We start from the raw sequence: 16,406 nt of genomic DNA, 5'->3' as shown, positions 1-16,406 counted from the left end.
AATAATTGAAAAGGATTTTTACGAGGCTTAATATCAGTGATGTATATAATTAAAATGGGTAAGGTGTTTTAATTGGTTGAATTTTCTACGTAGGATGCGATTGATATTCACGTGCAAGACGAAAAAAAATGAAACTCACCATATATGCTATATAAGTCGGATTGTGTTTGATGAAGCAGCTTGAGAATGACGGAGATCGTAATTTAATAAACAACGACTTAGTTAAAATACGCGAAAAAATAAAAAAATGCAAGTTTAGGAGCACATATGCATTAAGCCTAAAAGAGGAGAAGAACCAAATGGAGAATTGCAAAAGTGGAACTTAATTAAAAAAAAAAAAAAAAAAAAAAAAAAAGGCGATAGAGACTGCTGACAAGCTGGGGCCATAAAACACTTGTCAAAAATAAATAATGCCCTCACACAACTATTGTTGGTTGTGCTTCATCCAACCATAAAACTTTTCAGAAAAGTCACAGATAAAGACTATTTAATATTTTTTTTCCCTGATATATCTTTGTTTTTGACCATCAATAGGTCCAAAAAACAAAAGTAGTTCGAGAGCTCACGTGAAGCGTGGTTAATTGGGATTTGTTGGGATGGAAGTCGAAGGCGACACGACACGACTTGACTTCGAGTTATGAAATGACAATAATACCCTTCTTTGCCAGAAAATATCATGCACTAATTACGCGTTTGCTTCCAAGTTGTACGCTCCTATAACTCCGTTCATCCATCCTCTCTATAAATACAAACACCACATTACCGCCACCCACCAATTCTGTTTCCATTACCACAACTTCCAAACTCACAAAGAGAGATTAACTTTTTGTGAATTTAGAGGAAGAGATTAATTAATTTCTGGTCGATCTATGCAAACGAAGCAAAAATCGTCGATAAAATTAGGACGATTATTTGTTGAGTTGATATTTGATTCGTGTTATGATTATGAGCTGGCTTGATAAGCTACGGTCTTCTTCTAATCTAAGCCGCTTTATTGCTGGCCTTCTAATCTTCATGCTTTATCATAATCATTCCTTCCAATTAATTTCTAATTTCTTAATTCCTATACACCCTTAAATTTCCTTCCCTGTTTCATACCACTCTTTCTTCTTCTTCTTCTCTGTTTGTTTACATCTTTGCTGTCCAAAAAACATTCTAAGAACGTCGACCTTTTTGTTCACGGATTTCATGGAAATCAAAGATGATGATTCTGGCTCTAGTAATTTATTTGACGGTGAGTTTCCTAATTTTCTCGAATTTTATGTCGTTTTTACTTTTTCTTTCATTGTTTAATTTCGTTTTCTTTTGACTTTTGAGGAAATAATCATCTTTTTTTTTTATTGAGCTGTTACGGACTTGTGTTTTTAATTAGTGATTATTGTGTCTGGTGTGATCTGTCTGAAACTTGTCGTACTCGATACTCCTTCCATCCCATTTTATACGAGGAGGTTTTACTTGGCACCAAATTTAAGAAATAAGGAATTTTTTTTTTTTTTGAAATTGTGGTGTAAAATAAACTGTAGAAATTTATGTTGCTAGAAATTATTTTTTTAAGGTTAAATTTAAAGTTGAATTGTTAATATAGAAAGGTGTTCTTTTTTTTTTTTTTGGACAAACTAAAAAAGGAAAAAGTGTGACGATAATTGGAACTGAGGGAGTAGTATATATTATATATGTTTAAATGAGCATAATATCTTTGCCATTGCGGCATTGCCGGTTAATGAATTAGTATTAAGTAAAGGCGGAAAAAAAAAGGAACATTGCTGATTATTAAATCATTGAAGTCATAGTAGTACAAGTCTTAATTGAGAAAGAATTGTTAGGTTCGACATAAATTTTGCTAAAATTATCTTTTATCGGTCCGGTAATTTAACAAAGATTAAGATGGCGTTATGCTAGCAACATGTGTGAGACATTATTAAATGGGAAGTGAATTGCCTCGGGCAGGGGCGGATTTAGGGCCCGCTGTGAACACGCTCAACAAAAAATTATACCGTATATATAAGGTATTTTTCATTTTTTATATACATATATGGATTTTGAACACCCTAAAAAATCAGAGAAGAGGTTGATTAAGTGGTTTAGGGTGTTCAAAATTCATCTTGAGGTTCTAAGTTTAAATCCCAGTCACTACATTTTTATTTTTCGAACCCCTTCAGTGAAAATCTTAGATCCGCTACTGGGCTCGGGCAAAATGTTGATCAAACAAGCACTATCTCATCTTTCATAGTTCAGATGTTGATATTGGTTTGGGCTTGAAAGAATGATAATGTAGTAGCTACTTTACTATGTATTTACAATAAAGAATATCCAATGCCTGGCAGGTGCTGCTGGTTCTTTAAACTTGATCAATAGAAAATGGTGAAATGTTCAAATTGTTCGACATTATTACATAAAGTCTACATTGTGTAAGAGTTCATCCTCGGGATAAAAGTAACAGATATAATGGTTTGCGTATCTCTTCGTAGGAGGATTAGAGATACTACCATTTCAGGCCAGCTTATGTCATCTTGTTGATCCATTTGCATAGTGTACTGAATTGATGCAACTTTCGGTCCTCAGCCTTGTCATATCTTTACTTGATCAACTTCTATTTATAAACCATATATCTATTTACAACTTCTGATTGTGGCTAGCTATCTAAGTGCATTACATTCTCAATAGAAGTTGATAATGTAACGTAGAGATGTGAAAACATGTAGTTTAACGACTTCTAAATGTGCAATACGTTCTAACTTGGAGGAATTGATTCAGTTCGTAGCTGTGTCTTGCTCTCTACTGAGTTAGATGCATCTTGATTTCCTCCTCGTGAGGAATTTTGTTCATATTCATTATCTTAATTCTTCACGTTAAGTAGTTTGCTTTTACTTTGTTGGAGTGTTGAAGTATAAATGAAGAACTTTATATTCATGTCCATCATAAAGGGTGTTCATAGGTATTGTTGCTTATTCTGATGATTTCTCAGTGGAACTTAATTTGCTCCTCTCTTTTGCTTGACTAGGCATTTTACCACCCCGCTTAGGTAGGCCGCACAGTTCATCTCCATCTGTAATTGTGATTGGTGGAGGTATTTCAGGGATAGCTGCTGCACGTTTCCTTCACAATGCATCTTTTAAGGTGGGCATACTCCGGATTTAGAATTCTTTCAAATGTAACAATCTTTTATCCATTCATTCTTAAAAGAAATGCTTTTTATATTTGTCCAGGTGCTCTTGTTGGAGTCACGGGATAGACTTGGTGGTCGGATACATACTGACTACTCATTTGGTTGCCCAGTTGATATGGGAGCATCATGGTGAGAGAATTTAATCTTTTCCTCCCAAATTGTCTTTTTAGATCTGGACGTTTATGCCTTTTAATCTGCAATTAATTGACTCTGTTCATTAAACATTCTTTTCAGGCTCCATGGGGTTTGCGATGAGAATCCTTTGGCTCCATTGATACGTCGGTTAGGGCTAACTCTATATCGCACCAGCGGTGACAACTCAGTGTTATATGACCATGACTTAGAAAGGTATCCTGGATGGAATTACATTGAATAAATGATTTTTTATCATGAATTAGTCTGCACTTTCCCTTTTTTGTTTGCGCTCGTCAAATATAGGTGCTAAATTATTACTTGGTCTAACTTCACCCTGATCCAACCAATCAGAATATCGTAACTAGCAAATTTGTTAGATTGTTTTTGAATTTTGATCAAAAGGACTTACAGTTGGCCTGTGCTCTTTTTCTGTCCCCTTTATATTTCTTTGTGCAAATTAACTAGAGATGCTATTAACTCAGTCAAGAGCTTAATTATGTTTTCCTTTCCTTTTATAGTTACATGCTGTTTGACATGGATGGTCGTCAAGTTCCCAAAAATACAGTTGTTCAAGTTGGAGATGTATTCAAGAAAATCCTCAGTGAGGTTGGTCTTTAACTTTGAACTGCTCAACAATGTTGTGCCTCTTAAGATTTTTAAAAGAAACCAGTGATGATTATTTGTATTGCTTATGCAGACTGAGAAAGTGAGAAATGAGCATAGTCATGACTTGTCAGTTCTTCAAGCAATATCTATTGTACTGGACAGGCATCCAGAGTTGAGGTATGCAGACAAAATGCTTCTTATTTGCCCTGCTATTGTCTGTTGAATGTGGAATCTAGTTATACATGCGCTTACATCTTGAGTTATTTGTGCTGTAGGCAAGAAGGACTTTCCCATGAGGTGTTGCAATGGTACATATGCAGAATGGAGGCATGGTTTGCTGCAGATGCAGACACGATCTCTCTGAAAACCTGGGATCAGGCAAGTGTTTTTTCATTTACTGTTACAATAAACAGTTTATTGGGTGCTTGATGCAGTTTTCAATTTCATTATCTTGCAGTTAAGGTCTTATTTCAAAATATAAAAACTTCGAAGGAATACAAAAAAGGGCTTTACAAAATGTTGTTATAGCTTTCAGACACTTATCTTAACTTATTCCCACATAGCAAATTGGGCACAACCATTTGATAGATATATCCTTGAATATATATGGAAAATTGAATTACTTCCAGGTGAGCAATATTGATGGTTATATTTTGTGTGCAGGAACAAGTTCTCACTGGTGGTCATGGACTTATGGTGCAAGGTTACCACCCAGTCATAAAGGCATTATCAAAAGACATTGATATCCGTTTAAATCACAGGTGCGCATGGGTTTTCTCTAAAATGTGGAAGTTCTACCTTTTTCTCTTTGTTTCTCAATGCAGCTGCAATGACTGTTAAACCACATGAATTTTTACAATCCTATTTCTATTGTAAGAAATGAGGTCACCTTTTTTACACCTTCCGGTTACTTGATTTCCTAAGATATTAAAATCAAAAGTTGTTCCTTTCCTCCATAGAGAAATTCTTTTTAGTTACACCTCAACACCCAAACATGATTATCTCCTGTTTTTCCTCCACAGTATTCTTCAAACCAGTGTTAACAAAGTACTTTCCAGGCACTTGCTAGAAACTGATTATTTTTTTGTGGATCTAATTTACTAGGGTCAAGAGGATTACAAATGGGTACAACAAAGTGATGATTACGGTCGAGGATGGGAGAAACTTTATTGCGGATGCTGCTATTATAACTGTGCCTTTAGGTGTTCTAAAAGCCAACTTGATCAAGTTTGAACCAAAATTGCCGGAATGGAAGCAATCTGCAATAGCAGATCTTGGTGTAGGCAATGAAAACAAGATTGCATTACAATTTGATAATGTATTTTGGCCAAATGTGGAATTGTTAGGTGTTGTTGCACCTACTTCATATGCTTGTGGTTATTTTCTTAACCTCCACAAGGCAACAGGACACCCGGTCCTTGTCTATATGGCTGCTGGAAGACTTGCTTGTGACCTCGAGAAATTATCAGATGAATCTGCTGCTGAGTTTGCAATGCTACAGTTGAAGAAGATGTTCCCTGATGCTGCTAAGCCTGTAAGTAATCTCTGCCTCTAGACTAATTGAATTATAAATCTTAGCTAGTGACATGCATGAAAAAGGACTCAATTTCCGAAGTGTTGCAGAAATGATAATTTACTTTGGTTTATTTTTGGTTCAATTGGTGAGTTTACATTTCATGTCGATTATTACAGTTTGATTATTGTTCATTTACACTTCTCCTTTAACCCAAAAGGTAAAACAATCAGACGGAGGAGTGAAATATAAAAGTAGAAGGAAAAATGAGGAAGCACCTCATCAGCTTTCAATTTCTTTAATTTCTTGTTTGACTGAGAAATCTTTCATTGTAAATTGAATAGAGAAGGAAAAGTGATGCTTTTTCCCATTTATTGATAGAAAGCAAACTACCTGCAATCCTGCATCTGTTTATCTAACACTCCTATAATGTAAACCTTGTTAAAGCACCATGTTCAGTAATCCAAGAATGCCAAGACAGAAGCACTTCTAAGCTCTTTTGTTTAACTGAAAGCAACAGATACTGGTAGTTAATCATCTGGTGCGTTGTACAGGTTCAGTATCTTGTATCTCGCTGGGGTACGGATCCAGACACCCTTGGATGTTATTCCTATGACTTGGTTGGAAAGCCAACTGATGCTTACGATAGGCTTCGGGCACCAATAGGTAATCTATTCTTTGGAGGGGAAGCTGTGAGCAGTGATGATCATCAGGGGTCGGTTCATGGTGCGTATGAATCTGGAATTATGGCTGGTGAGAATTGCCGCCGGCATCTCATTAAAAGACATAGAAGTCTGGAAATGGTTCAGGCTGTTTCCCATAGGGAGGAAACCCATAATGCTGCAGTTCCTCTCCAGATTTCAAGAATGTAATATGCCTTTGGAAATTTGCAAGTTTCATTTCAAAACTTTTGCTCAAGTAGTGAGTTCCAGTATTGTAATGTGACGAGAACAAATTATTGGCGAATAGCATTTGCAAGTTTCATTTCCAGTAACTTGAATAGTGTGTTCCATTTTGTACTTATGTCTCACATGCAACTGAAATGCCAAACTATATATCAAGCTTTCTATTTGACAATGTTGAGAGTTCTACTAGTACTTCTGGCGGATATTGTGTTTTCTTTATCCTTGAACAGGAAATTTGAACTGAAAAGGATTTGACGGGTATAACTAGTTACTATTTTACCGTGGATTGAAATAGGGAGCGAACTACACAAGTAAATCATGACATGCGTATATAGTTTAACATGCTAATAACCAAAATACATCTATGTTCTTCAATTCGCCATACAGACTTATTACCCGTTTGGCCATAAGAATTATTCACTTTATTCCCGAATTTTTTTCACTTTTTTCAAAAGTTACTAGTGTTTGGCCATGAAAATTTCAAATTGGAATTTGAAAAGCAATCAAAACCTTCTTTTTCACTTTTTTCACAACCAAACCTTGTTGAACAAGTACATTTTAACAACAAAATACTATTTGCGAAAACTATGGCCAAACACAACTCCAACTCCAAAATTTCAAAAAAAAGGGAAAAAGTTTTTTATTTCTATGGCCAAACGCCTACTTAAAAAGAGAAAAAAAGAAACCGGAAGTTTGCTTGAGTGGAAGAAAAGCACAATGATGCCTATTTAGGCACTGATAAGTTACCTGATAAAATGTCACAAAAGGGCAAACAGAGCATTGCCATAATTTTTTTTTTTTTTTTTTTTTGAGTTCGAGTGAACTAAGAGTAAACATGTCCAAAGATTAATGAAAACATAGAAATTCTTCTTTCCATAAATGTATCTGGCAGATTACTATTCAATGGATTCAGTTAAAAAACAAAATTCACAAGGCAGAGTTTCGTAGCAAAATTAGGCCTATTCGGGCAAAGGTTAGGTCTTAAGGCAGAGTTTTGTAAAATTCCAACTTAATAATTTTTTTTTTTTTTTTGCCTTAATGCAAACCTCTACCTTAAGGTAGAGTTTTCTTTATCTTTAAAAGCAAAACTCTGCCTTAAGGGAGAGTTTGTCTTATGCCTGAAGGCAAAACTATGCCTTAAATAGAGTTTGCAGTCAAACTCTGTCTGATCAGGTAGAGTTTGAGTTCGAGGTAAAGTTTAAAATTATGCTCGAAGGTAGCAAAACTCTGCCTGAATGTATAGTTTTGCAGGCAAAACTTTAGATTGCGAATACAAACTCTACCTTGCGATTTTTTTAAAAATTTTTGACTAAGCGGGTGTTCGAACCCGGAATCAAGAATTTTTTAGCAAAAGGCCAAAAATTAAAGACCACCCCCCGAATAAGGACAATCGTGCAAATTGCCCATTTTTATAAACCCAATTTAAATTTTATATCAAATTTGGAGTTGATTTGAAACAATTTGGATCTATTATGAAAAAGTATGGTGATTGTCAAGATTTTTGGTCAAATGCTGAAAACATCCGAGTGATTTGTCAGGACTTATGGCCAAAACTCCAACGACTAACATAACTTGATGTTAAGGCAGGTCTTGCGATTTGTTAGGGTCAAAATTTTGACGATCAACATAGCTTGCTACTCCTATTGTATGAAAAGTTTTACCCATTATCAAATAAAAAATCCAGTTTAGCTGGAAACCTGATCCCCATAGGCACCAACACTTGCATAATTTATACATAAATTTCTTCATAACTTATACATATATATTAATTATGCGAAATTATAAATTGGTAACCAAACACAATATTTACAGTAGTATGCTGAATTTTAAAAATGACAACTAAAATATTACCCAGCATGATAAAGCAACCAAACAACCCCTAAGTTATTGGGAAAAGAAAATTCAGTTCGATTCTAACCGTCAAAACGACCCAGAATTTTACAATAAACTCCAACAGGACAGCTAATTTTTGTAAATTTCTTAAATGAGGCCAAAGCTTAAACAGTGCTATTTGTGCAAATAAAAAAATAAAATAAAAAGCCTGGTCGGTGGATGATAAGAAAAGTCCAAATAAAACAGTGGAATCACTATCATTTCGTGTCCAACTAACACATTTTGTTACTATTATTCCTTTCTTCCTAATTCTGCATAAACAAAAAATACACACTGTAAATTCTCCATTTTTGTTCCAATTTTTTTTTTTACCAATCTACTATTTCATGGCATCCACTGGTCACACCAATCTCAATGCAAAACTCGTAAGTTTTATGATCCATGCCATGCATGAAGAAATGAATTTTAATTTACACTTTTTTAAATCTTTAACCTTAATTTTTTCTATTTGATTTTTAGGTATTGTTAGGTGACATGGGAGCTGGTAAATCAAGCTTGGTTATACGATTTGTAAAGGGCCAATTCTTGGAATTCCAAGTATTCTTTCTTTCTTTTCTTTTTGACCCTTCAATTTTGACCATTTAATTTTGACTTTTTTTAGGGTTTTGTATTTTTTGAGTTCATGATATTGATTATTTAGAAAAAAAAAAAGTACAGCTCAATTACCATTGGGTGTTCTAGTTTATAAAATATGATCAGATGTTAGGTTTTTATATTTATGCTTAAATGTACATATAATATACTCCCTCTGTTCCAACTTATGTGGCACAGTTTGGATTTCAAGAATCAAACAGTTTAAAATCTTTAAGTTTTTTGAAATAAAATTTACATATTTGAAAACTACGTAAAAAGTACTATAAGTCACAATGATTGATAATTCAAATATGAAACAATTATGGTCAAAGAAAGACTTGTTTGAATCGTGAAATACATGAAGTGCGACAGAGGGAGTACTATACACATGCTATAGGTATAATAGACATATCAGTATATATGTTTTGTATGTTTCGGCCATATTGGTAAATATGTTAGGCCTAACTATACATATTGGTAAGTTTCGCGATTATTTATCTATCTTTTTCTTTAAGAATCTGGTATCCTAAGCCCACTCGTTTTGATGATGTTGATAATTTGTTTTACAGGAATCGACGATTGGAGCGGCTTTCTTTTCGTCTACACTGGCGGTTAATAATGCTACGGTGAAGTTTGAGATATGGGATACTGCTGGGCAGGAGAGGTATCATAGCTTAGCGCCTATGTACTATAGAGGAGCTGCAGCTGCTATTATTGTCTATGATATCACTAGCTCGGTAAGAAACTACTCAATTGGGAAAATTTACTACTCGAATGAGTCAATACAAGTGCTATTATTGCTGACTTATTAATTACTTTTGATTGATATATTGACACTGCATGTGAAAAGAAATAGGAATAATGGTTGCTTCACTTTCATGCATTTGTAAGGTCGAAAAGTGTAGATTTTAGAGCTAATTAGGGAAAAAGGCTAATCTTGGTTTGCAAATGACTTCCTCTGTCCATAAATCAACGCAGTTAAGAGGGAGATCCCCTTTTTTGCACAAATTTAGAAGGTTAAGTTATTTAATGCCCAATGCAGAAGTGTCACATAAAAAGTGCAGAAAATGCAGTTTACCGTTTTAAGATATCCCATTTCTTGGAAAATTTTGTTCCTTATTGGTGGGAGGACTATGCATGAAATGAGAGAAGCATTGGATAAAGTTTTGGTCTCTGTTGAATTAGGACTACTGAGGGAGAATTTTACTCATGTTTACTTTGGCTTTTGCTTTACTGATCTTGCTTCGTCTTTGCATGATCATAACTCTGTAATATGGATGTCTTCATGTTTATGCACATGTCTATGCATCTAAATTGAGATGTTGTCTTTTGTTTTCTGCTAATTTAGGATTCATTTGCAAGGGCAAAGAAATGGGTGCAAGAATTGCAGAAGCAAGGTGCTAATCCTTTCACCCTACTTACTTTATATAAATATAAAAAGTGAACGTTATAATCTTCTTTCTACTTTGAGTAACTTACGCAAACAGCTCTTTTCTAAGATGTCTAGAAAAGTCTCGAAAATAATCTTGTTGCTTTTTATTTTTCCCTCTATGTTTTTCTTCTTAGTGTCAGGTTTGCTTTTAGTTATCTGGATTTTGTTTTAAAATAACCATGACCCTGTTTAGATGGAGTTTCAGTAAAATAAGCAATTTTCTGACAACGCTGCAGGTAATCCTAACATGATCATGGCTCTTGCTGGAAACAAGGCTGATCTAGAAGATAAAAGGAACGTTCCTGCAGAAGTAAGTTGTACTCTTTGGCAATCCAATTTTCCATGCCCATCATCCTCTTTTTGAGTTCCTTCAATTGGTCCTTGCCAGGCCTTCTTTGTGATATCACAGTTTCTTGGATGCAGATTTTGATTTATTGTTAGTAGTCTCAGGCTCTCAGCTAAACACATCTCCAATCTGTAAGGTTGGCATTTGAGAAAAAAAGAAAGAATAGTTATTGGTGCTTGTTAATGCTTAAGCTTTCTTAAACAAATCATGTATAGGACTAGGCTTGAGGGACAGAAACATTTGAGGCACCCTCTAAGATCTCCAGCTTCAGAGCATGATATAAGACTGAGATACGCATTTGGTGGGAATCAATAGGTATCAAGTATGTCTCGATCCTAAACAAGTTGGTGAAGGCTGGGCTCGGCTATATGAATCCTCTACGTCTATTACCGTATTTAGAGGTTTTATCATAATCAGCCTATTTTATATAAAGACGTTATCCATCAGAGCGTTCCTTTATCTGAATTTGGAGTGGACTATGCTTTGCTAAGCTCTCATAAGCAGAATTTTTTGTGGCAGTCACTTTAGGTAAAATAAATTCAATGCAATTAGTACTCTAGGAGAAGTCTGTTGCCTTCATTTTTTTGGAAATGCTATTTCAGAGTTGAGTTTGTTGCATTTATAAGATGGGTCATAGGTGATGCATAGATCTCTTCAATTTTGGAACAGGAATGAGTTCTCGATCCATCACCTAACCTAACATGTAATTTGCTGTGGTTAAGCTTTTTTAGATCTATGTCAATGTTCTTTCGGAACCTCGAATGTTAAAGATAATCTCTTTAGTTGAAGAGAATGTGAAAGTTAAATAGTGAAAATTCTTAGAGAAGATAACTAGAACTAGGTGTTCTTATGAGCTGGATTTAGAGACCAAAGCCAACACTAAATTGTAGAGAGCAACATAAATAATCGGATCGCTATATTTTAGCTCGCCACTGTAACGTTTTTGGACTGGGGGAAGGATATCTGCAAGTGACAGGGAATTCGCTAATCTTTGTCACTCCGCTTAATCATATGCATGTTAGATAACTTATTTAGGCTTCTTTCCTGTTCAATATCTGATGTAGTTCAATATCTTCATTGACTTTGGTTTTTCCTAATAGTGTTCTTGGTGACTTTACAGGAGGCACGCTTGTATGCGGAGGAAAATGGCCTCTTTTTCATGGAGACCTCCGCCAAAACTGCTGTGAATGTCAATGATATTTTCTATGAAATAGGTATGTTGCGTTGCTTTTCTTGTTTATATATTTCCTTTTGTTGCTCGGTTTGTTCTTCATTTATTTCCATGGTATATATTAAGAGCACACAATAATATTATGAATCCAAGCTTTTGAATCTTAATGGTATAAGTCAAATGTAGTTTTACCTTCTGTAGTCATCATCTTGTGCTTATCCTATTATTAAACTGTTAAACTAATTAATTTTTGCAATATTGACCAGATAGTGCCCCCACCCCCCCACCCGACCCCCCCCCCCCCCCCCCCCCCGTGAAAAAAATATTTTTTTTGAAAAAAAAAGTTGACTTTTTTTTTTTGCACCCACCCTGCACCCTACCCATCCCCACACCCCCTACCCCCCTCCCCCCAATGCAAAAAAAAATATTTTTGAAAAAAAAAAAAAGTTTTTTTTTTTTGTTTTTTATAGGGGACAGGGGCGTATATCACTTTTTTTTTTTCAGCTGGAAGGGGAGGGGGGCGTATGTTTTGTTTTTCAAAAATTTAATTTTTTTTGCGTCGGGGTGGGGGGAGGTGTAGGGTGCGGGGTGGGGTGCAAAAAAAATATTGTTACGCTTCTCAACATTGGATCACAAAATGTCTTGATAAATATAATGTAATTGAGTTACCAAAAAAAAAATATATTAGATTAAAAAACATGGTATATTTTCAACCAAAAATCTAAAAGGCACAAGTGTAGACTACAATTTTTTTTTTTGCACCCTACACCTCCCCCGCACCCCTACCCCCTCCCCCCCGACGTAAAAAAAATTAATATTTTTGAAAAAAAAAAGTTTTGACGTTTTTTTTTGGGGTTTTTTGCACCGCCCCCCCTCAAACCCCGCACCCTACGCCCCCCTCCCCTCCCAGCTGAAAAAAAAAGTTGACTTTTTTTTTCATTACAAAAACTTTTTTTTTTCAAAAATATGCCTTGGTGTTTACTTTTTTTTCCTTCAAGTGGGAGGGAGTGGGGGGAGACTTGGGTTACCGAATTAGTTTAATTAATTTTATAAGCCAACCAATAGAAAAATGCCACGTGTCTAATGAGAATATTCAGGAATAAGGGTATTTTAGACCCAATAGGTGGATGGTAAGGGTATTTGGGCTTAAAGGTGGATGGAGGGTATTTTTGCACCATTTCAATAGTTCGAATTTTTGGCCTCTTTCCGTATTATGAATCCAAGCTTTTGAATCTTAATGGTATAAGTCAAATGTAGTTTTACCTTCTGTAGTCATCATCTTGTGCTTATCCTATTATGTCTGTTTCTTTTTCCTCGACGAATATCACATGTTTAGTTATTTTGTTTCGGTATTAGCAACATTGGATCACAATTAAATCCAAAAATCTTAGATTGGCTTATTGTTCAACCTATACTCGAAGGGTTGAAGGAAGATAGTATGTCAACCTTGCCTTGGTGTTTACTGCCTAAGTGAGGCGAGCCGAAGCACTTAGCTTCGCTACACCTAGTTTTAAAGCTTAAGCAGCTTGAGTTGGTCTTTGCACTAAACTGCTATCCAAGTGAGGCAAGCCGAAGCACTCAGCTCTCACTATGCGTAGCTTTAAAGCTTAAGCACACCTATTTGCTTGAGCCTCGGTTTAGCCATACTATAGTTTTTTAAGGCATGTCTTGTACCCTGGTGCGTAGATTGGAACTGTATAAGATTCAACTCGTCTGAAATTGTTTGGGGGTGATGAGAGGAGAGTAGTTTACATTTACCTTCTATTTTCCCTTCCTTTTCAATTGGAAAAGCTTGAAAAGGCTGATAGAGTGGTGCTCTCTCTCATTTGTTGAGAAAATGAATTCTCGTTTAACCCTTTTCACAACAAACCACCTTCAACCTCACTCAAATATTTTATGAGATCTTACTAAGAGCCCATTGGATTAGCTTAAAAAAAAAGTGGCTTTTAAGCATAAGTGCTTAAAGTACTTTTTAAGTGCTAAAAGTTATTTTATAAATAAGCAGTTGATAAAAGTGCTTAAAGGGTTTTTAGAATTAAGGGTAGTATTGGAATTAACAGAAAAATATAAGGGATAAAAGGGTAAAGTTGTTGGTCAAACCAAAATGGCTTTTAAGCCAAAAAAAAAAAAGTTGCGGTTGAGCAACTTCTTGGTTTTGGCTTATTTTAAGCACTTTTTAACTTAATTTAAGTTGTTTTCTATTTTTGCTAAACACCCAAATAAGTTAAAAATGGCTTATAAGCTGCTTTGACCAACTTATAAGCCAATCCAAACGGGCTCTAAATCCTAGCATGGGAATTTACCCTATGCTTATTATAGTTTTTGATACTTGTATCAATCTTACATCATGGGTGTGACTGTTATCCTCAATTAAAAGCTACAACTACTATTGAAGTGCTGCCGCCACTCTCCTTAACACACTGATGCCATATCACTTCCTTTCATGCCCTAGCAAAACATGAGAGATTTTCTTTTGGTAAGATAATTGCATTCCTAGGCTCCAGAACCAACCCCCCCCCCCCCCAAGAGGAGCATTTGATAGACCATAAAATAGTGTAGATGCCATCACTAATGTGGATTCTCCCCTCAAAAAAGAATCTTAAATATGAATTGTTAAGCAAGTATATACCACCAAATTAGATTTTCTTGGAAGTAGGAGCTAAGCATGCAGGGCTCACTCCAATCTTATTGTCAGTGAGCTTAAACTAGGTTGCTCAAGAGATTAGCCTAATTATGATCTCACGAGATTGGACTAATTTTAGTCACAATAATTATTGAATCCATGTTTGTTTTCCGGTAATATGGTTAACACTAGGTTAACTTCCAGCTCCAGGGCAGCAACTGGTAGCAGACATTTTTTCTATATGACAAGTGGATAATTGATAATTATAGCTGTTTGTTTCACTAGCATGTCGAATAGGAACTGAGACTTCTCTTGGATTTACCATCAAATGTACTGTACAAAGGGAGCTCTAGCAAGGAAGGGAGCTCTAGCAAGGACTTAATTGCTGCCCATGTCTCCGCAGGATTGGAGCAGGGCTCTGTGGATTACCGCTATAATGTTACTAAACTTTACCACCTTGGACTGTGGATGTAGTCGTCAGCTCTACAGATCCCATATAGAATTTAATTTGAATGTGATTGATCAGTTTAACCTAATTAATAAGCAAGAAAAAAGCTAAATAGGACATTGTCTCACTTGCAAAATCAAATGCTTTAGTTGGAAGTTGGGACACTATTTTTCAGTGTCTCCTGAATGAGATAATATAAGTGAAACTGTTGATTTATGAATTAACATAGAGCAATTGCCAATTGCTAGCAGATATTTCATTCCAAAGTAGACGTATGGTTAATGCTCCCTCTATCCAACTATGAAAGATTACCCTTTTATGTGATATTTTTACTATAACATCAACTTTCACTTGAATGTATTTTCTACTACAACATATAATATTCCATTTGTAGCCAGCTTGTGTATTTACGATATACATTATTAACACAAACGGTTTTTTTTTTTTTTTTTTTTTTTTTTTGGGGGGGGGGGGGGGGAGGGATAAAGAACGGAGCTATCTATTTATATTCCTATAATTACAATAGGGGTGTAAGTGCATCATGAGATTCGGGGGTGAAACTGCAGTTACCTGCCATAATGATATACCAATTCTCTAAGAGGGGGTTGTAACCTTGGGATTGAGGTGAAGGGGGTAGCAGCTGAGATCAACTGTTGTAAAAGATGCTAGTTTTTTAAAGTTATATAACTTGTTGAACTTTAGAAGAACAGTTTAGTATATCTTATTGAATTATTAAACTTCTATGTGATGCTCTTTGGGAGCTCCAGGTGGGACTAGCAGGATGGATTTCTTAAATTTTTGTTCTTTCAGGGCTTACACTTTATATAGGTCTTTTACTTTTGTTGTGTCAGAACAGTTGAATATGTCTTTTTTATTCGCTTCGATGCCCTTAATCCTTGGAGTTTGCGGTTTCGCAGCTAAACGGTTGCCTACAGCTCAACCCCCTCAAAATCCAGCCGGAATGGTTCTTGAAAGACAAGCAGAAGGATCCCGAGCTGCATCATGTTGTACTTGAAGATCATCATCGTTCATAAATTCATTGAACCTTTCGTAATCCTTGTCTGGAGTTCACTTGTTCTTTCATGCTGTGCTTGTACTGAACATGAAGTCTGGAAATGAGAGTGGCATGGTTCATATGGAGAGAGATATAGAGAGTAGAATATGTAAACCATATATTCAGAAGTTCCCTTCATAGAGGCAAGCTATTGTATGGAGCACCTGAATTAATGCACATTGGTTTGGTCCTCGCCTCATGCTCCTTGTTTCTTTCCTTTTCTATTTTGTAAATGATTCTAATTTCCATCGACCTCTTCATTTCCAACCTGATCATTAATATTGATAAATGGACGCTGTTACTCCTTAAATTCTGTATAACCTGCTTTTTTTTTTTTTTTTTTTTTTTTGCATAATGTTGTGGAACTTGTAATTTGCTTCAGTATAAGAAAAAATATGAAGAAAATGCACTATCTCAGACTATATAAGAGCTGATCTTATGCACAATGGTTATTATTTCTTAAAAATATGTAAAGTTAAGATGGAAAACTAAAGCAGTTTATCAACAAGCTTACACAATTATTATTCATATTGCTCCAATT

The 16,406-nt window shown here is 35.4% G+C and overlaps 2 protein-coding genes across 2 annotated transcripts; both read left to right on the top strand.

Annotated features, from left to right (window-relative positions):
• The first annotated feature begins 734 nt into the window (after window positions 1-734).
• On the top strand, window positions 735-6,497 carry LOC132045263 (probable polyamine oxidase 4). The gene is made up of 10 exons (XM_059435820.1): window positions 735-1,234; window positions 3,002-3,117; window positions 3,207-3,295; window positions 3,401-3,514; window positions 3,820-3,907; window positions 3,999-4,084; window positions 4,183-4,285; window positions 4,571-4,668; window positions 5,012-5,441; window positions 5,975-6,497. Exons 1-10 carry the CDS (start codon window positions 1,189-1,191, stop codon window positions 6,290-6,292), a joined length of 1,488 nt encoding a protein of 495 aa, XP_059291803.1. The 5' UTR covers window positions 735-1,188; the 3' UTR covers window positions 6,293-6,497.
• Window positions 6,498-8,413: 1,916 nt separating this feature from the next.
• LOC132045240 (ras-related protein RHN1-like) lies at window positions 8,414-16,175 on the top strand. The gene is made up of 7 exons (XM_059435792.1): window positions 8,414-8,583; window positions 8,678-8,755; window positions 9,361-9,528; window positions 10,140-10,188; window positions 10,460-10,533; window positions 11,690-11,783; window positions 15,729-16,175. The coding sequence occupies exons 1-7, from the start codon at window positions 8,545-8,547 to the stop codon at window positions 15,824-15,826; spliced, it is 600 nt and encodes a 199-aa protein (XP_059291775.1). The 5' UTR covers window positions 8,414-8,544; the 3' UTR covers window positions 15,827-16,175.
• The last annotated feature ends 231 nt before the right edge of the window (window positions 16,176-16,406 follow it).

This window comes from Lycium ferocissimum, unplaced genomic scaffold (assembly GCF_029784015.1).
Source record: "Lycium ferocissimum isolate CSIRO_LF1 unplaced genomic scaffold, AGI_CSIRO_Lferr_CH_V1 ctg638, whole genome shotgun sequence".
Lineage (NCBI taxonomy): Eukaryota > Viridiplantae > Streptophyta > Magnoliopsida > Solanales > Solanaceae > Lycium > Lycium ferocissimum.
Note: the sequence above shows the minus strand (reverse complement) of the source record. Positions and strands in the feature narration are given on the sequence as shown.